This window comes from Uloborus diversus, chromosome 3 (genome assembly GCF_026930045.1).
Source record: "Uloborus diversus isolate 005 chromosome 3, Udiv.v.3.1, whole genome shotgun sequence".
NCBI classification, from domain to species: domain Eukaryota; kingdom Metazoa; phylum Arthropoda; class Arachnida; order Araneae; family Uloboridae; genus Uloborus; species Uloborus diversus.
Window position 1 is genome coordinate 104,263,221 of NC_072733.1, and position 22,328 is coordinate 104,285,548.

The following is a 22,328-nucleotide window of genomic DNA, read 5'->3' on the forward strand; positions in this document are numbered from 1 at the left end:
TTAGGTATATACTTATTTTCGAGGGTTACTCACGGCTTTAGCAGATATCCGGGCCCAAACAAGGCAAAAAAAGTAAAAAAAATAGCATTTTCAATTGACCTTTGCCCTCAAAGCCATGAATGAGCGACCAAAATATTTCGGCTAGCATGTACCTAGTATCAAGTAGTATCCACAAAAAAAAAATTGGCTTGGTACACTCATTGGTTTTGAAGCAAAGGAATCATATATTAAGCTCTTTTTTCTCACGTCCTTAAACTTTGACCTCCACTGAATTGCCAACAAGTCAAATTTGAGAAGAAAGAAGCTACACTTTGTCTTATCACAATATTAGCAACATATTCTGAAAGTTTCAGGAAAATCGAAGGTGTCAACTATCAGGCTCCCATTCACTTTGTCCAGCTTTAAAAAAAATGACTCTTAAACATCAATAACCAGGGGCATGCTTACAGTTTTAGCGGCCCAGTGCAAAATTTTAATTTTAATTGTGGATAGATAATCATTTTTGTTATTATTTATTCTCTCCTAAAACATAACACATTTCATTAGCAGTTTTTCTTTTCTGAGGAACATGGGTGGGATTTAGCCTTTCCGTGACCCGAAGCTATTTCAGGTTTTGAGTCTCTTCTGTAGTCCAAGCAATTTTTCTGTCGGTAGCAAAAAAAAGCCATTTTTTAAAAAGCTTTTCCCTCGCCTGCCCCCACTATGCTGCAGTCTTTTTTTTCCCTGTGATACATAAGACCATGACGGACTTTTTTGTGTCGTTTTATTAATATGCTGTTCTGTCCTTCTTGAATTGAACTCAAGAGGGGAAATAGTATCGAGAGAGCGATGTAGAGCAACCTTTTAAACAGGGTATAGAATATCTCCAATTTTCGGGGGTCCGGGGTTTTTCTCGCGGAGAAATTTTTGTAAAATAGGTACAAAGTTCTGTATTTTGAAGATGCATAAGGGGTAATTAGAACTACAAAAATCTCAGGAAAAAATAAGCAAACATAAACATACTCTTTAATAAATTACGATTATACACAGAAAACATTGTTTTTGGGTTGAAAAATCAATGACAGCAGAAAGAAAAAGCGAGGGAGAAGAGAATATTATGCATTGTTATTTCCTTACATTGTCTGTCGGTTCAATTTAGTTAGTTTTTGATCACTCCTCCAACCCACCCACAAATACAACAATGAATTAAATTTGAAATGATCGATGATAAAAAGATGCTTTAAAAGAAATAGTGCACAGATTTAGAAAATAGGTAACAAGAGAGTAACAATTTGCCCATTTGGACAATAATTCATAATTTATACATTAGATGAGAAAGAAAACTGAAGCACACTTTGCTTAGGAATTTTCAAGTCTTCTTTTCAAGGGCTCTACAACGATTAAAATTATTTAAGGCACTTCGTTTGCCTTTTCCAGTCTCTGAAATTTATTATTACATTGTACAGGCTTACAGTATTGTTCTACGTTTGTAAGAAACAACTATTTTAAGTTTAAAAAAAAGTTTGATTTCTCACTAAAACATTTTTTTCAATTATAAGTAGTGCAATAAAATAGATAATAAAATATAAAAAGCAATAGATGTACTGTTAGTGTAATACATTTTTTTGAGCTAAACAGATTAACAATATGCAGTAGAAGTAAGATAACAGCAAGCAATACTTAAGAATATCCAGAATACTGCATTCAGAATTAAATAAACAGCAAGATATGAAACATGTGAGTCACAAAAATTTATCTCAAGCTACAGAAACATGAGAACCATGGTTTTTACATTTTTAATGCAGGTTGTGGAAAGGTGCAGAATTTGGCATATTTTAGCATTTCTCCCCCTACCCTCTCCCTTTTTTTTATAGATTTTAAAATTTCTGGTTTGTATCCACAATTTTCCCAATTTTCATCGATTTCTTGCACTTTAAAAAGGAAATTCATTTTTTCAAGTTCTTTTCATTTTTAGAGACAAATCATGAAATTTTCAGAAGGGGGCCTTTGACAAAGCTATAGCTTGGTTAGTTACAGTGAATCCGTTTTTTTTATAAATTTATTGTTTTTGCTTCTAATTTATTGAAATAATTATTGATTACTTTAAGTATCGCAACAGAATGCATAGCTCGTTCAGTGGATATTTTCATTTATATACTTTCCCTAATGATTTTCAGTTCAAAATAGTTGCTTTCAACACATTTTCACCAACTCAGTGACAGCTTTACTACTTATAATCGTGGAAGGTGTGTCCCCCCCCCCCCCCTCAGAGAAAGACATTCACTATTCTCTTCATTTTCACTTCTGAACTACTCAAAAAAGAAAAAAAAATCATTCAAGATTTTGGAAGGTGTGTTGCTACTATGTGTAAAGTCCTCTTAAGACTAAAGAAGCACTGTCCCCCCCCCCCCCCTCCTTCGCCCCTACCTAAATCCGCCCATGGTTAACTTACTTTTACTACTAGCAATTACAGAAGCAAGTGGCATGCTAAGAAAATAAGTACATACATTAAAATAAAACAATTATATTTTAGATTCTTCATAAGCTATAGTTAAAACAAGGACACTGCGATGAAAAATATCAAACGTTGCAAACTGATCAACAAAAATCCGTAACACTAAAGGAATTTATCGCACAATAATTTACAGTTTTCTCACCAAAAATTAAAAGCTTGAAAATAAATATAAATTTTTTTTTTTTTTTCAGAATACAATTGCAAACACTTAGCGGAACTGCTTCACACAGAAATATTTTATTCTCTTGTAATATTTTAGTGGCCCCTAAACTTCAAAATATTTTAGCGGCCCTGTGCAGCCGCACAGTTTGCCACCCCTAAGCACGGCCCTGTCAATAACAAAGCAACGAATAGTTTTCAAACTTTCTCTTTGCATTCACTCATTGTTTTACATGATTTACTTAAATAAACATTTTCATTGAAATCTGTGGCAGGTATGCCACTACAACTAGTTTGCTTATATCACATGGTATGACCCGTATACAGGTGTCCCTCATTTAACATAGTAATTGTACGACACGGTTTCGATATTACACAGTACAAAATTTGAATTTAATACCACATGGTTTTGATATAACATGAATTTTCAAAGATAGAATTTCATTTTGTTCAATGACCTGTTTAAAAAAAATGAAAAATGTATAATATCAACTCTAAAATGACTTTTACTTTGCTTTTATGAAACTGATTCCAAATTTTGTCTCTGGCTCGAACATTTGGTTTACACCTATAACACTAACTTTAACTTTCAAATATTTCTTTTTCTCATCAGGGTTCTAAATACAAAAAGATGAAAATTATTTTTTTCCCCATACATAGTAAGAAAATAATATTAGGATTAAACATTAGCTAAATTTTGCAAATGATAAAGAAAAAAAGTAGCTGAACAAAATAAAACAAATAGAATAATTCTATTTATTGTATTTTTTTATTTTGTTTCGTTTGTCATTTTGACAAACTTAATTGCTACAGAAAAGCCCAGATTTTATTTCTGATAGCACGTGTTTTGTTCTTAGTATAAAAAGTTTGTAAAAAAATTCTCGTTTATATCAAATCTAATTTTGGATCAGTGGGGTTGTTATAATTTTTGGTTGTCACTTTTTGTTTGTATGTTTTATTGCACCGTAATTTCAGCAATTATAAATTTTATACCTTAAGACTTGGCTTCGATATAACACAGTACACATTGCCTTGATTCATGTTATTTCAAAGTCTCAGATAATACGGCTTCCATATAACATGTAACACATTTTTGACACAACACAATACCTATTGCCCTTATTTATATTACGCACATGATTAATTAGTTTAAAAAATAAGTAAAACAAACATTTGTAAAAAAAATAAGTCTCGTATAACAACGGTTTTGATACTACACGGCACGAATTAACCGTGGTATATGAAGTATACCTGTAATAAAAATCACGAAAATAAAATGAGTCATTTGATCGGTCTTTCTACAAATGCATAAAAACTCACTCAAATGATGGTGATCCCAGCATGACTCTCCAAACCATCACACCGTGATCCACATTTGGAAATGAAGGATTACGCTCTCGCAGTTCTTGAACTATAGTTGGAGTTAAGGTCAGCATAGTTATTCCTAAATATTTTTGCTTTTGGCTTGAAGAAGCGTTCTTGTTAAAAGGATTCCATGTTGCTATTAAAAAATGAAGAAAATATTCAAATATCAATAAGAAAAAACATACCAAAATCAAAACCATCACATAAAACATGTAATTATACACATTCTTCTTTTCTTATTATGTTTGAATTGTGGTCTATTCAAACATGCGTAAATAGTGAGATTCTGAAAAGCTTCGGGCCCAAAATCATTAAATGAGGAATTATAAATGAGGAATATAAATTGAATATACTAATTATAAATCAAAAATTGAAAGGAGAGCAGTGTCTGATGAACCTTTGTAGGAGAAGTCGAGTCTCATTTTGGGGCTCCTCACTTTTGGTTTTGGAAAATTTTCTAAAATATCTAGGCACATTGAAAAATACTAATGTTTACTGATGCTGCAAATTACTAATGCTTTTCAAAAGTGGCTCAGCAGAATTCAGATAAAGTTCATCTCCCCCCCCCCCCCTGTATTCAGCAATTTTGTATTTTACATGAATCTGTACCTCAGAGCCAGAAGAACATAAGTCCAAAATTTGTGATTTTCTGGTGATTAGTGCATTGTATATAGAAGCCTATCCTGCATTGAGCCATGTTAACGCAATCCTTTAAAAAAAAAAAAAAATTACCAGAATAAAAAGAGCATGTGTCTCATCCTTAGCATGAGACAGAAAAAAGTTTTTTCTCTCTAATATAAAATTATCAGAATGTGACTTACATTTCTCTGGCTCGGAGGTAGATATTTGCTCTGCAGTAAGGATGTGTTGTTTATGAACAAACGGGTGTTAAAAACCTGTCCGCTATGGTGGATGAAAAACCTGAAGCTCGAGGAACTAAAGGGGATATCACACGAGAGAAATTACAGGATATCGCAACCGCAATAGCAACCGTAACGCTATCCGGAACTAGTTTTTCTACTCACTTCCACAAACGATCGCTCCAAAATTCTCGTGTGCTATGGAAATTCGCAGTTGCTCGTATACGGGCAAACTTTTTCCTCCGCTAGAAAAAAATTGCCTTTAATTCTGGGCAAGTTACGAAGGAACCAATCAGGGCGCTGGGATTTCGTGACGTCAGGCGGCGTCACTGTAAAATACATTTGCAATCGTGGCGACAGAAATGTGGGGATTCCTTTTTATTGTTCTATTTATTTTATGTTTCAAAAATTTTCAGTTACACTTCAAAAAACGGATGAGCGACATTTAATCTTTGGTTTTGCATCTGATTTTGAATATAAATTGCTACTTATATGTTAGTTAACATCAGTGCGAATTTTATGCATTTCTTAATTTATATTGGTATTTTTCGTTTCATTGGGTTTTTGAAAATTGTTTTGCACAAATGTTACAATGGGGTTGTTTCCAAAATTTTAAACGTATTTTTTTCTGAAAGAGCATGCTTAAAAACATAGGATCTGACCATTTTTTAAATAATTTGTTTTTGTTTAATATTTTTAAAAAAGTACTTAAATCGTTGCGCTTTCATTGTTTACATTTCTGTCGTGTGACGTCACGAATGATGAAATGCCATTCGTGTTGACATTCACAGAGCAAAATATTTAATTCGCATCTTTACTCACGTGTATTTGTGACGTCATCAAGACCACGCCTTGTTTGAAGAATCGGACATTTAAAAAAATTAATTAAAAAATAACGGTTGGGAAAATGAAAGTATTTTTGGGTCCAAGTTTTTTTTTTTGCTTATTCTATCAATTTCAGTGATAAAAGTACTACTTTTGACTGGAGGAAACCACCCCATTCTGATACTTGAACAATTACAGTAAATTTTTTCCTTGAAAAAGTTACGTGAAAATTCCTTTTTAAAAATCATAGCATTGAAGCTGTACTTTTCTTTTTTGATTCAAACTGATGGATACATACAGTATGCACCATTTGAAAATACTTAAAATGTAGGAGAATGTGAGGAAAAGTGAAATGGTGAAATATTTACTCTACTTTTAGCTCTACCTATTTAGTAATATTTTGACTGTGTAGTAACACATTTACTATATTCCAGACAAGAAAAATAATCCCTCTGAAAATCAAAGAATATGATAATACAAAAAATTTTTTAAAAATGATACACACATTGTAATATTTTGTTGAGATGTCAAAAATTATGTTTGGCATTATTAAATGATAAAGTTATTTTTATTAACATTTGAAATATTGATTGTGAGCTACTAATATTCAATGCAGTGTTTATTTGCTCATTATTAAGCTTATTTGTATTATAAATGCTTGTATAGTTAAGCATGTCCATGCGGGGCAAAGTGAAATAGTTCGTATCATATTCGGTCTTTGATCAAATCACTTATGCATTCATTTATTAATTAGTTCGTTTTCATGCCTTCTACAATACTTCCCTTATTTATTCATTTATTGACTTACTTTCTTAATAATTCCCTATTTTATTCACTCATTAATTTATTTTCGTTTACTCCTTCATTTTCTTTTAACTTATTCATTCTTTCTTTTATTTACACACTTTTTTGACAAAAAATATCTTTAATGATAGAATGAAAAAACTTTCATTAGAAAAATATTTAATTTTTCACTTTGCCCCATGGAAAAAAAAAGATGAAAAATTACCACCTTTTTTTCTTTCTTTCTTTTTTTTTTTTTTTTGAGGCACAAACAAACTTACTGTCAAAAATTAAAAATACTTATTCAATGCGAGTTTTAACGCAAAACATATTTTCCTTCCTTTCTGAAAATCCGTAATTTTCAGAAGGAATTTTTAATTTGTTCATTTTGAGAAAAGTAAGTTAACTATTTGCCCCACACTCCCCCACCACTTGCCCCACATTCCCCTACAGTTTTTTTTTAATTTATTACTTTGATAATAATATTTATTATATTAGTTTTTTATAATAAAATGAAATTTCCATCATACTATACAGAATGGTGTATAGTAGCATGTAGGACAAACATCTATTGTACAATAGAAATCTAGAATATTATGAAAAGTTTTAATTTTCTCAACTTTTTAACGTTACTAGGCAAGATTCTGATTGTGTTAATCAGTTTTGCAGCTCAAATTTATGAGAGTTCAGTCTGCAATCCCAGTTATTTACGCGTAGCATATTTAACTGAAATTTTAATGATTTTATTAATCAACTAAAAGAATGTTTTTAAAAAGTTTCAAAATTGTACATTAAATAACATTAAATAATACTGATTTTTTTGCGCTTCATCGTTACATCACATTTTTTTAAAGCGTCATTTTATTTTTAAATGTCTGGAACTATTTTAATAAACTCGGCCACACATTTTCCTGTGTGCAATATGTATCTAGTGGCGTTATATTTGTGTAGTTTAAAGAGTTAGCACATCTTCAATATGTTTATAAATTCGAAGTTTAAAAAAATAACTATAAAAGACCTATTGATCAGAGTTTGCTGGCCTTTTTTTTGGAAATTTTCATGTTTGTTTTTAGCTATGAATTTAGGTATAATTTTTTGTAATTAAATTTTTTTCTTACATGTCAATAAGTGACTAATAATTCCTATCTAAAATTAAGATTTTATTTAGTAGTTATGGGGAGAAATAAGTCTAGAGAAGTCATATATTCTGTATGTCTTCTTAATGTTAAAATTCAAATATGAATTTAACAGTGGAGGAGCTTTGGTGACTGCATGAAATAATAATTGATGCTCTAGCTCTGAAATCATTGCCTTGATCATTTCCCCCCTTTTTTTTCGCCATCTTTTTACAAATCCACATACAATTAAAGCTGCAAGAGTTGCATTAGGTATTTAATTACTAATTTCATCCATAAGTGTCAAATTAACGCGACGTAGTGTGATAACTAAATGCGGAATTGACAAAAAGCGATGAACTAGCGCAAGCACATGGATATAAACTAAAAAATAGTCGCCCCCGTTGTGAACAAATCGAGCAACAGTCCACGCAACCCGGCAGCAACCCTGTAGGCAACTTCCCGTCCGAAAAACCAGTTCCAGATAGCGTTGACGGTTTCCATTGCGGTTGCAATGTCCCGTAATTTCTCTCGTGTGATATCCCCTTAAAAGTGGGTTAGAGCAAGCCAACGAAAAATTTGTGGAGTGATCTGCCTGGGGGAAAAGAGTTACAGATGCATTTTAACAGTCAAAAAACAATTTTATTAAACAGTAAACAGGGAAAAAACAAGTGTTTTTCTCACAATACATATACCCATAACAATTTTGACTAGAAAAATCCTCCAAATTTTTTATAGAAAGAATTCAAAACAAGCTTCCTTAAAGTTCTAAATATTATCAAAATGACTAATCAATCTAGTACCTCGAGTTCATGCGGAAACACAGAAAAGTCCAGGTAAAACAACTTGAAATAGTCTATTCAACAGGAAAATCCACTCTTAAAAGATGGTACACACAAAACATGAAGGCAAAATCTGCATGTTGGATATCCAGAACAATTAACATAGTCCATTCCACACCTGGATGACTATTGTGCCTTTTTCTCAGTAGGCTTGTCAATCTTAGACATTAGGTACTGTTCCATCCGCCGAGAACCCATCTGCATGAATTATGGTTATATCCAGGTCTGCCTAGCACAAACTTTCAAACGACCCTTTAGGCTTATCACCGGCAAAAATCAACTTCACTGAAAAACAACCTTCAAAAACACTCAAGGTAACATTTAGAATGTGCTCGCTCTTTAAGCAGGGCTAAACAAACTTTTTATTACATATTTAAAGTTACTACCACCTAATTAGCATGAAAAATTTGAATCAGAGCCATCGTTCCCAGGTGCAAAGTCTCAGCACCAAAACAACCGGTCAACAGCGGCAGTGGCTACGGAAACAGCAAACAGCTGAGAGGAAAAAAAGATAAGAGAGAGATTATTTGACTCCCTTTTTTACTTTTACCTTTTAACTAAACGATGGCGTACAATCCAATGCACAAATTAGTTGTTAGAACAACTCAACACAGTTAACATTTTAAACTGTAAAATTTTAAAATAGTTTTCAACATGCATTCAGCAAAAAGTTACTTAACACTTATGCCCATTACATTACCCCATGGTGACGATAAACACGACATGAATCTGCTATAGTCTTTACTCTAGGGAATAATTTGGGCGCCGGTTAGGGAATGGGATAATTTTCACGAAGTTCAAAAACGAAGAAAGTAAGTTATAAAACTTTTTAAAACCTTCAATCGTTTTAAGAGTTGTCTTGAAGAACCAAAAATACATTTTTTCCAACAGAATCCTTAAAATGGTCTAGTACAATCTCTTAAAAAATTGAAAGTCATTCTTTTGAAAGATAAACGCACATTCAAAATCATTTCTTGTTTTCTTTTTATTTGTAAATACCGTACTCGTATATAAGCTATTTCTGCAAAGAAATAATTCACTTTTTCATACAAGCTCATACCTGTTCTCTCATTTTTTTTTATAACACAGAGAATGTTTTATGGTACAGTATTAAGCGATTTTTTAAAAATTAGGTTTTTTATGAACTATTTTTTTTTCTGTTAAATAAAATTTAATTACCCAATTTCACACCATGTTGGAATCAAACCTGCAATTTTAGGGATGAAAAACAAATGCAATGTCTAATCTTACTGCCACTCAGTTGCCAAAAAATATCCTACAAAATGAACTCTATATAATTTCTTTATACATCTAAACCTACATCTTTATACATTGCTTTATACATCTAAGCCCTTCTGCTCTTCAGTCAGTGTCAGGTCTACAATTTTTCCCGACGCAAGGAAATCTTCAAACTGCTCTCTCTCTCTCTGCCTTTACCCATCCACCTTCATATTTTCTCATATAGAGTTCCAAGGAACGAAAACACGGGAATAGGCGAATTTGCCGCCTTCCAAGTGTCGTTGCCAGGGGCAAGGGGACAGACTTACTCCTCATAGATCCAAAACTGAGCACAGTTTATGAAACACGTCCTTACTTAATTCTTGTAAAAAAATTTATTGAAACCACTTCCAATGTTCACTGTTGCATTGCAACATGCAAAACGAAATCTAGAACTTTTAAGCAGTTATTTCAGTCATTTTTGCACCCCCCCCCCCATCCCCGATTATTCTGAGAAGGAAGTTCAAGCTTCCCGAGCCTTTTGGGTAATCAAGCTTTGAAAGAGTACTGTAGAAGATTTTTCAGGATGCATCCAAGAAGTTATACTCTATCACAAGCACATTTAAATAGTCTGTGTAAAAAGAAACCTCACCCAATGTATTGCACAATTTACAAACACACATTTAAAATATACCACACATAGAAAAAAAAAAAAAGAGGGGTCATAACACAACCTCAAAAATTATGAAACAAAATTTTTGACTTTTGATACAACAAAATAACACAGGATTAAAACACTAAAATTTTGAGAATTTTTCATTTATCATAGAAAAAGGAACACTAAACAGCAATGATCAAATTATGGTGTAGGCTTGGGTCATTAGCCTAATGGTAAATCAGACCTAGACTAAAGGTAAAAATTAAACTAACATATTAAAATAGCAAATTAAATAAGCTAATTTGAACTGGCATAGCTAAAAATACATCTATTTTTCAAAATGATTGAAAAATTTACATAATGCAAAAGGATTGAAACTTCCACATGGCATGCAACTTTCTGCCAAACAAGTGTTTGATGTTGACACGTTTCCAAAACATGAGGTTTTATGTATATAAAGTAGAAATTTAAAAAATCTAGTTCAAATTGTAGAGATCTTCTTTAAAACTTCATGAAAATTAGTTTAATTTTTAAAATAGATGAAAATTTAGCAAACTGAAGAATTTCTAGCAAAACACATGTCAAATTTACTAAAAATTGCTTTCCAATACATTGAGAGGTCATTTATATCTTTATTGCAGAAATTGAAAGTCTAAAAAGCAATAAGGAATAAAAAATTAAGGTGAGTTTTCAAAATAATTTTAAATTTCTTCAATCTACCGAATTTGCCTTCAATTTCACAGTGCAAATTGAGAGAGATCTCGCAGGATATGCGGGTTGAGAAGAGAAGCAAATTTTATCAACTCACATAGGTAAACCTCCAGAAGCAGTTCAATTGATACCCAAAATTCTACTTAAATATCAAAATATTCAGCTAAATTTTAACAACCAATTTACTGAAAATATTAAACAATAGGGAGAAATAAACTGAAAAGCTAGGGATTCACCGAAAAGCCGGGTTCTCACCAAAATTTGAAGAGTAGGCAACTCTGGAAAAATTAGAGTAAATCAGGAAAAAATATTTTTATTCGGAAAATCAGGACAACTTAAACCTCTGGAAGAGACGAAATTCTACAAATGTTTCAAAACCTAAACTTCACACTAATCACGCCAATAGTTTATTTGGGCCTGTAAATGTCATTTTAGTTTCAAGCCAGCTAAAGCACCAGAGACTAAGTTCAAAAAGAGCCTCTTGTGGACACTCTGCATCATCTCGCTGTAGTAAGAAGTTCAGGGGTCGGAGTGGTGATTTCAAAAATTTTAGGACAATTTTGATAAAATTTTAGGACAACAAAAATCAAGTTTTTTTCAAACTTAAATGCAATTTATAAGCTTGACTTTTGTAGTAGATGATAAAAAAATTCAAATTCAATCTTGAAACTGTTAGGATTTAATCCTTATTTCTATTCTAAATGCGCAGGTCAATATTGCGTCATATCTCCTCCCAGAAACCTTTGCGCTTCATCAAGCGCGGAGATGTCTTCTTCATGTATATGTAGTGATGGCTGTAGTATGTAGATCAGAGTAGTCTGCAGTTTTTATCTATGTGTAACTGTGATGTGTAATTATCAATAAATGTTTGTGCTTAGCAACTGTGTTTAATCCTGCCCACAATGGTTATGGGCCCAGAATATGCATCTAAAACTGCGACACTAAAATACAGTTGTGATTAAATAGCGATCTCACATCACTAAGCCTACAACGAAAGCTTTCGCTGATTTTTCGCAAGAACTTCCGTGTTCATTACTGCATAGGCTGAGAAGCGGAAAACGCTTGAAACGAACATTAACGTTGGCGCAGCTCACATCTATCGAAAAACTCGGAAAAGAAAACTATGACACTTGGAAACTTCAGATCGAAGCCGTTTTAATCAAAAATGATCATTGGGATTATGTTACAGGAAAACAAGCCATACCAGCTGAAGGAGCTACTGATGCAGAATTAGAAGAGCTATCCAAATGGATAAAGGCTGATCAAAAAGCTAGAGCTGATATAATTTTATCCATAAATCCCAATGAACTGTGTCACGTAAAGCATTGCGCTACTTCAAACGAAGTTTGGCTGAAATTGAAAGAAGTATACGAATCAAAAGGACCAGCAAAGAAGGCCACGTTGCTAAAACAACTGCTGTTCCGAAAAATGAGTGAGACTGAAAATATGTCTGAACACTTGAAAATATTCTATGACGTAGTGGATAAACTCCGTGAAATGGACATAGAAATCGCTGATGACCTTCTATCAATACTTCTTCTGTATAGCATTCCAGATACTTTCGAAAATTTCCGATGCGCAATCGAATCTCGTGATGAACTCCCAAAACCGGATGCACTGAAAATAAAGTTATTGGAGGAATGGGAAGCTAGAAAAGGTAAAATTAGTCTTGATTCTCAGAAAGCATACTTTAGTTCTGTTAAAAAGATTAACTCAAACCCGAAACCAAACGCAGAGAAATGGAAGCCTAACTACAATAAACATACTAACCAGAACAGTACTTTTCGCAATTTCATGTGCAATTATTGTTTGAAAGTTGGACATAAAGCTTCTGAATGCCGAAAGAAATTAGCCGATAGAAGAAACAAACAAGAAGGAACTATGATGGCGAAAGTTTCTGACAGCTTGGAAAATTTACCCATTTGCCTAAGTGCAGCCCATTACGACCCTGAAGTGTGGTGCTTGGACTCAGGTGCGACTTCTCATATGGCCCGGGATGAACATTTATTTTGCGAATTTCAAAAATGTACAAACACCTTGATAAAGCTTGCAGTAGATAAAAGTGCTGAAGTAGTAGGAGTTGGATCAGTTCGCATTGTTTTGGAAGATCCGAAGGGACTAAAAACAATTCGCTTAGAAAATGTTTTATGTGTTCCTGAACTCAAATGCAATCTTATATCTACATCAAAAGCAACATCAAACAACCGCTCTGTTGTTTTCACTGAACAAAGTGCCAAAATATTTAACGCAGATGGAACTCTACTCCTAACAGCAACACGTAAAGGTGATTTGTATTTCATCAAGCCAAGGATAGAGACTGCATCAATGGTGAGTGATTTTCAAAACTGGCATCTTAAGTTTGGTCACTTAAATGAAGTGGATTTAAAGAAATTAAAATCTGATAATATGGTTCACAATTTAAATTTTGATGATAAACATTCTTTGAAAGACTGTAAAGTTTGTATCCAGTGTAAACAAACTGTGAAACCTTTCCCTAAAGAATTCAAATTTCAGAGTCAATGTCGATTAGATCTAATCCATAGTGACGTTTGTGGACCAATGAGAGTTCCCTCACTCGGAGGATCTCGATATTTTATCACATTTATAGACAATAAATCGTGTTACGTAGAGGTATATTTTCTGACAACCAAAGATGAAGCGAAAGATGCATTTCTTAAATATAAGGCATCTGTTGAGAATCGTTTAGAGAAGAAAATTAAAACCCTCCGTACGGATAATGGTCTCGAGTATTGCGGTAAAGAATTTGAAAAATTTCTTACGCAATGTGGTATTCGTAGAGAATATTCTGCTGTTTTAACACCACAGCAAAATGGCAAAAGTGAGCGCCAAAATCGAACACTAGTTGAGATGGTCAGGTGTTTACTCATGCAATCCCATCTCCCACAAGAGTTTTGGGCTGAAGCAATTAATTGTGCAGTTTATTTACGCAATCGTTGTCCAACGAAGGGCTTAAACGAAACAAAAACTCCCTACGAACTATTTTGTGGCAGAAAGCCAACTGTGTCATACTTCAAAATCTTTGGCCAGAAAGCATTCGTTCTCGATAAACGACTGAAAGGAAAATTTGAACCAAGGTCACAAGAACACATTTTCGTTGGATATTCTACCGAATCTAAAGCATATAGGCTGTGGAATCCGAACACAAGAAAGATAGTTACAAGCCGGGATGTGAGATTTATCGATGAATATGAATGAGATACTTCATCTAACACTGAAACTGAGTTCTTTATTGCTTTGGAAAACCCAAAAGTAGATAATGAGGAATTAAGCTCTACTGAATCCAAAGAAACAGATACATCACACCCACGCGATCCGAATCAAAACATTCAAGCAGAAGCAGACGATACGTCATGTGATGAGGGGAGAAGCGATAACAGCAATAACTCAGATTCTGAATCGGATACCGTTCCAACCTTAGTACGAGCGCCTGGGAGACCAAGAAAAATAAAAACAGGCAGCCGTGGTAGACCCAGAAAGGAATATAAAATGAAAGTTCAAGATGAAGCCACTTCTTATGCTAATGAAAATGTAGAATATAATCCAAGCGTTGCCAAAGCAATGAATGGTGTTAATAGAAATGAGTGGAGAGCGGCGATGGAAAAAGAATATAATGCGCTAGTAAAAGAAAATGCGTGGGAAATTGTTTCAAGACCGAAAAATAAAAAGGTAATTGGTTGTAAATGGGTATTGAAAACAAAATATAATCACGACGGAAGCATCGAAAAACTGAAAGCACGTTTAACAGCGAAAGGGTGCTCGCAGTGGTATTTGAATGATTACGAACAAAATTTTTCGCCAGTTGCCAGATTAAGTTCCATCAGAACTGTAATTGCATATGGTATTCAAAACGGATTTAAAGCATATCAATTAGATTTCATTATGGCTTATGTTAATGGAGACCTAAAAGAAGAAATATATATGGAAATACCAGAAGGCTTTGAAGACAATCTCAATGATGACAAAGTCTTTATTGAAACGATCTCTTTACGGTCTAAAGCAATCGGGAAGGCAGTGGTACACAAAATTGGACGAAAAGTTAAAACAAATGGGGTTCAAACCTCTTAATTCTGACAAATGTGTATATAAGTCAAAATCGCCTTTTGAAGCAATAATTATTGTTTATGTCGATGACTTAATCGTTCTCACAAAAAGGAAGGAGGAATATGAAGTCATTAGGGACAATTTGTCAAAGTCATTCAAAATGAAAGACTTGGGAACCTTGCATTATTGTTTGGGAATTGAATTCATTCAAAACAATGATAGTATCATCTTGTCTCAGAAGAAATACATTCAAGATGTTTTACAAAAATTTAACATGCAAGATTGCAAACCAGTATCAACACCTATGGACAATAGTGTTAAACTAACAAATGAAATGTGTCCCGAAAATGATAAAGAACTATTTGAAATGGAAAATGTACCATATCGATCATTAATAGGATCTTTAATGTATCTCTCCGTAGGAACAAGACCGGACATAACATTTGCTGTCAACTATCTAAGTCAATTTAACAATAACCCCGGAAAAGCTCATTGGATAGCTGCAAAAAGAATTTTAAGATACTTGAAAGGTTCACAAGATCGGGGCATAATGTTCAAGCGTGATAGAGAAGCATTAACAGCTTTTGTGGATGCTGACTGGGCATCAAATGTGACCGACATGAAATCTTACACAGGATTTATCTTCAAATATGCAGGTGGTGCCATATCATGGGACTCAAGAAAACAGAGGACCGTTGCATTGTCTACTACCGAGGCAGAATATATGGCCTTGTTGGAAGCAGCTAAAGAGGCTATATATTTAAGAAACTTTTTCAATGAACTGTCTCCACACACAATTAAGTCGCCAACAGTAATTAATTGTGATAATCAATCTGCCCAGAAACTGGTGCGTAATCCTGTTTATCACTCTCGTACAAAACATATAGACATCCGTCACCATTATGTTAGAGAAGTGTACGAGAACAACCAAATAGAAATTAATTATATAAAATCTTAAGAAATGCCTGCAGATATGTTAACTAAAGCCCTTAGTAATGTTAAACATAATAATTTCTGCAAATTAATTAATTTAACAAGTTAATTTCATTACCAATCATTTCTTTTTATCTAGCTTTAGAAATGCTGGCTCATCCAGGTAAGTATTCAAAAAAAAAAAAAAGGGCTGTTGAAATGTTATAATTATGTAAAATAAGCATTGAGAGGGGGGATTGTTAGGATTCAATCCTTATTTCTATTCTAAATGCGCAGGTCAATATTGCGTCATATCTCCTCCCAGAAACCTTTGCGCTTCATCAAGCGCGGAGATGTCTTCTTCATGTATATGTAGTGATGGCTGTAGTATGTAGATCAGAGTAGTCTGCAGTTTTCATCTATGTGTAATTGTGATGTGTAATTATCAATAAATGTTTGTGCTTAGCAACTGTGTTTAATCCTGCCCACAGAAACCTACAATAAAATGCAATTAATCCTTAATTCTTCAACACAGTGACATATTATAAAGTAGAAGTATATATACCACATATGAGTAGGATCACGGGAGTGCACAGACATTTTGAGGTCCGTCACAAATAACTTTTCCGGGCCCCCTCCATATTGTTTACCCCTATATTTCACGCCAACTTTTTAAAATATTAGGCCCCTTCAGGCTCAGGCCAACAGGTGTCCCCCTCCCCCCGCCTCCCTGTGCATGCCCCTGAGTAGGATAAATGTTTGTCCAGTTTCTTCTTTACTTGCCTTGTTGTTGTTTCATCAAAGTGAACTACAAAGAATGATGAAAAAATATCCTTAATAAGGAGGGATTTAAAGTAAGGTGTAAGTCCAAAATTTAATATGTACATAACTTTTATCAGATAATTTGATACTTTTTGCTATCTCTGAATCATCAAAAATATTCCTATAAATAACAGATAAATCATGTAAAGATACAAATGAATTATTTTTTTACGATAACTAAAACTAAGAAAACCTCTGTTTTGGAAATTTTATCTTGGAATGAATTCAGAACAAAAGCTTTGGATTGCTTCATCAAAATAAGTTCGTTTTCAGTAGATGACAGAAAAAAAAAGGAATTAAAAATACAGTTTGATTTTTCAAGCTACTTGTCAACCTCTTATGTCTCGCAGCATCAGCATGAAACAATACCTCTAAAAATCTTTGATTATTAATATTGGAAAGATAATGTTCAAACAAAACAAAATGCTTTAAATTCATCCTTTTCTGCACAGCACCATGTGCTGATCTTGCATTTATTTTTGTCTGCTTTTTCCAACAAAAAGGAAGAGAATTTCGTTTTCTGTGGCCTTTTAAATAAACAAATTACAATTTACATTTTTAAAGCTAAAAGTTAGTGACAAAATTTAATAATTATTTGTGCAAGAAATAATACAACTTCACTGAATAGAAACACAAAGCAAACTGACTCTTCGCACTGTACAGACAAACTAATACTCAAACCACACACAAGATAAGCACTAAAAAATAAATATTACTTTCCACCTGGGGACAAAGCATTTAAATTTTGCTCCAAATAAAGTTTTTGAACCAAATGTTTATATTTGGGTTCTAACTCAACACATAGTATTTATGTTATTTCAATTTTATCTATGATACCTTTCCCCTCCTCCCCTACCCCCCTCCTCTCTCTCTGCCAGGTAACTGCAATTTGAGAGAAGGCAGGAATGCTCCCCCCTCCCCGGTTCATATATTTTTCATTTTATTTCAAAGGCAGAGCCGATTTAGAAATTTTAGGACTTTAAGCAGTAAGCACAACAAACCTGTGAAGGCTCCCTTGAGTTGTAGAACCGAAGAACGGTAAAGATGTGCTCAATCGAACATCTTTTTGTAATTGCAGAGATTCCCATCCCTCAAGAAAAATGGCGTACCAGCAAAAAAAAAAAACTGATAGCAATAACAATTTAATTTCTAAACTTACACTAGAAAAAAATATATTTAAAGAAATTTTATAGTGCAAAACAAATGAAAACATTCATTATGAAAAAAACTATATTTTGTAATTTTTGCCCCCCCCCCCCCAGCTAGGGGCCCTAAAGCATGTGCTTCTCAGATTTATACTTAAATTAGGAAATCAAAAACACCGGATGATATTCCTTTTTTCTAACTCGTGCTGTGCAAAATTTGTTGCACAGCTGTTACTATTTTCTTTATTATTTTATTTATATGTAAGAAGAGGAATAATTACAAGAGCTACGAAGAATACATAAAACAAACAGCTTTTATACTGAGCATTTGTTTTGGTTAACTGCATCCCCCCTCCTCTTCTCCAGAAAAAATGCAGCAGCAGCATAGGTTTTTCTTTTTTTTAATAGAAAATTTCTTAGGGCCTACAAAGTTTATTTTATTCTAAAATATAGGCACATCATCATGAAATGTTTCATTTTTAGGTTGAATTTTATTTTTTCTGCGTAAATTGGGAATAAATAATGAAAATTTTAGGAATTTTAGGACAAAACTCGAAGTTTTAGGACAAAATTCAAAATTTTAGGGTTTTTAGAACTCCTACCACTGGAAGTTGCAAATCAATGCCAATATTAAGTTGTTTTTTATTTAAACATATTTTCTCCACAACATCATTCAATCTATCTGCATTGCAAATATTTTGTGCCATTTGGTAAATGTTGGCAGAGCTTACCATTAACATTTTATTGCTTTATTGTCTGCACTGTAGGAGGCATTTAATTGCAAAAATTTTCACATTTCAACAGAAATCATTTTTAAAGTTTTATTTCTTTTGTCATGGAGAAATCAATGTTTCAACATAAAATGGAGATAATGGAATGGGAAGCAAACTGAAGTTGTAAATTAGAGGCCATATCATCAAGTTGAAAACAAATTCAATGCCAAAATATATGATGCCAAATCTAGCGCAAAGAAATAGTTTTGAATGTATATACAAAAGTACATACATAAATAATCTTTTGATTATTAAAAAATTACATTATTCAATATGTATGAAAGAAAGTTATGTCGTGCTTCTATTTGTGTTTTTATTCATTTCTATGTGCATGTTTTAAATATTTTTATAAATATTCATAGTTGAAGCAATGTTCTTAAAATTTCCTATTTTTCCATTTCACTTAAATATGCAGATAATGGAGCAACAAGTCTCATGTACCAATACTTTTGTCCACACTGCTGTGCTAAGCACACTTTTTGTCAAATTTGAGTTAAGGTCACCAGGTGGTTTTTTGTCACATATTTCACCTAATTACAACATTCTATGGTCATTTGCCTATGGGAAATAATTTTTAAAAAATTCTGAAAAACTTGCATCTGAATCAAATACATGGAGGAGCAAAACAAAGGCCAATTTCTCCTTTGAACTCAGCTGCAGATACGACTTTTGCACTTAGCAAGCAGTACAACTAACCTTTTAGTGTTTAGGGTTAAAATTGAATTAATGCATGTTAAAATAAAAAAATGTCTACCCATATATACACAAAATGGAAAGTAGGATACAAATATTATTACCTTGTTTTGCTTCTGTTCTTTTTAAAAAATCTATGGCTTGATCTGAAGGAATAGCAAATGATATGCCTTCTGTAACTTTCATAGTATTGATACCTATAGCTTCCCCATCCTGAAAAGATAATTTCGATCTCAAATTTGATTCAATCTACACTGGTGTGCAAAAATTTAGGATGAAGTTGAAAAATTAGCATATCAGCTGAACGAAGAGGCAGAGCGCACAGAAAAACCAATCAGGAGATTAAGTAAGGTGATGTAAGGTAGCATATGAGCAGATATGCAGGCAGACGTAATGGGGGAATGTCTGAGTAGTATAAAGCATGTTGTCTGTGTAAGATCAGTATTTCTGACAAAGAGATTGCACACCATATAGCAGTTAAAATCACACCGAATTGCTGCCTCAGCGAGAAATGGCGAATAATCAATCTGTTAGACGACATCTGGATGCTTTTACCCGAGGTCGAATCATTGGGAAGTTGGAGGGAGGCCGCAGTATGACAAGTGTGGCTGCAGAGTTCGGAATTGCTCACAGCATCGTTTCACGACTTTGGAGACAATTTCAAACTACAGGAACAGCTATCCGGGGATTCAGTAGTGGTCGTCCACGAAGAACCACACCCGGAGATGACCGATATATTGTCTTACAGACCAGAAGAAACAGGCGGCAGACAGCGGGAGAAATCGCTAGACACACGACACAGGCGACTGGACGACCGATATTGCGTTTTACCGTGGCCAGAAGACTGCACGGTGGTGGTCTGTTTGTACGACGCCCTATACAGTGTGTACCTCTAACGCCTGCCCATCGGAGAAGGCATTCTCTGTGGTGCCGGGAACACCGGAATTGGAGAGACAATGAATGGGGACGAGTACTCTTTACAGATGAGAGCAGATTCAGTCTCAGTTAGCGATTCTCATCGCATACTCATCTGGAGAGAGCGGGGAAGCCGCAATCATCCCTCGAACATCATTGAAAGGGACAGGTATGGAGGTCGCGGTGTTCTCGTTTGGGGAGGCATCATGTTTGGTAGTTGTACAGACCTTCACATCTTCGACGCAGGTTCAGTCAACAGGACCCGTTATTGTAACGAGATTCTTCTTCCATATGTGCGTCTTTTTAGAGGCGCTATGGGTCCGCAGTTCCTTTTCATTGACGGCAATGCACCATGTCATCGCACAGTAGCTGCCGAACAGCTCTTAGAGAGTGAGGATATTAAATGTATGGATTGGCCGGCACGATCTCCGGATCTCAATTCCATCGAGCATGTATGGGATTTTCTAGGCAGACGCTTGGCAGCTCGTACCTTACCACCAGTAACGATTCGGGAGCTTCGATTGCCTACGCAAGACGAATGGGCAGCAATGCCTCAACAACTCATTAAAACCCTCATTCTCAGCATGGGCAGACGCTGTGAAACCTGCCTAGCAGTCGGGGGAGATCATATCCCCTACTAAAGACCGGATGTTTCTTGCTGGACACCCATCACAGGGATGTTTCGGCCTTCAGCTGCATTGCGCTCTATGCTACTTTTTCAATAAAGCTTCTTTTTATCCCTCTGATTTCTCTTTTAGTAAGTGTTGCTTACATTACACATGTCCTTACGTATTAGGGATCTTACGGTATTAAATGTGTTGATTTGGAAAGCTTTTGTACAAAGTTATATTGAAAAAACCGTCTCATCCTTAATTTTTGCACACCAGTGTACTTAAGGACACATTAAGTTCCTAAGTACATACTAGGATTTGAAAAAACTCATTTTTTTTTGAAAAAGTCCAGCCCACCTGGGTTTTTGATGAAAAACTCAGTTTTTTTTTTTTTTTTGTTTTCCCAAGAATAATTTAAATCTCAATCTCTAAGAGTACTCCTCTACTGTGTAAACATTGTACCAAACTACTGCTTTGCTACTTGATTTCATAGATCTTTATAATTTTAAAACATGTATTTATTTTTACTCAAATGTAATTGTAAAAAAATACCATGATTTAAGGAAAAAATAGAAAAATTTCAAAGCGTTTTAATTTCATATGAAATATTATAAATTAGTTTCCCCCATTAAAGACCCATTTAAGAAGGAAACATTTATGTCTATTAAGAAATAAATTGTGTTAGTAATGTTTTAACAAAAATGTTCCGAGTAATCATGAAACACATTTCGTAGTAATACATTTTTTGCATCTTGTTCTGACAATCTACGACTGAGTTATAAAATAAAAGGGAGCAGTATAAGCCCTAAACATGAATATTATCATGTATCTTTAAATTTCTCTAACTGAGAAGTTAGAAATAAAACTTTGAACAGTATTAAAATTAAGAGATTATTAAGTTACCTAATACAAGATTGCCACTTAATTCTGGGGGAGGGGGGATTCCCTGCATAAATGCACAGCATTACAAAAGTGCAAACACTTATTACATTTGTATAAAAACATCCTGAGAGTTTCATCACAAAAAAAAACAACAAATATCTACATGAAAATAAGAGGAAGTAAAGAATTCATTAAAAATGAAATAATAGCAAGGTGGCTGAATATTTATATTTAAATTTTCATTAAAAAAAAAGATTTGTCCACTCATTACTTGGACCTTAAAACATGAAAAATGCAAATGTTAAGCAGAACAACAAATATTGATGACTAATCTCATGCTTCAATTAAATTAGCATAAAATTTAAGTTGCATGTCAAATAAAACATTATTACATACTTTTTTTTTTTTTTTTTTACTTTTATGATAGACATTAATATTTACTTAAAGCAAAAAAAAAAAAAAAAGCTTAAAGTCAGATCACTC

The 22,328-nt window shown here is 33.7% G+C and overlaps 1 protein-coding gene across 2 annotated transcripts in view; it reads right to left on the reverse strand.

Moving 5' to 3' along the window:
* LOC129218019 (serine protease HTRA2, mitochondrial-like) overlaps window positions 1–22,328 on the reverse strand; it is a 150,712-nt gene that overhangs the window by 64,095 nt on the left and 64,289 nt on the right. For both annotated transcript variants that reach the window (XM_054852197.1, XM_054852198.1), the window contains exons 4-5: window positions 19,542–19,650; window positions 3,974–4,154 (exon numbers count right to left, since the gene is read on the reverse strand). In XM_054852197.1, the coding sequence (XP_054708172.1) occupies window positions 3,974–4,154; window positions 19,542–19,650 (290 nt within the window). The remainder of the gene's footprint in view (window positions 1–3,973; window positions 4,155–19,541; window positions 19,651–22,328) is intronic.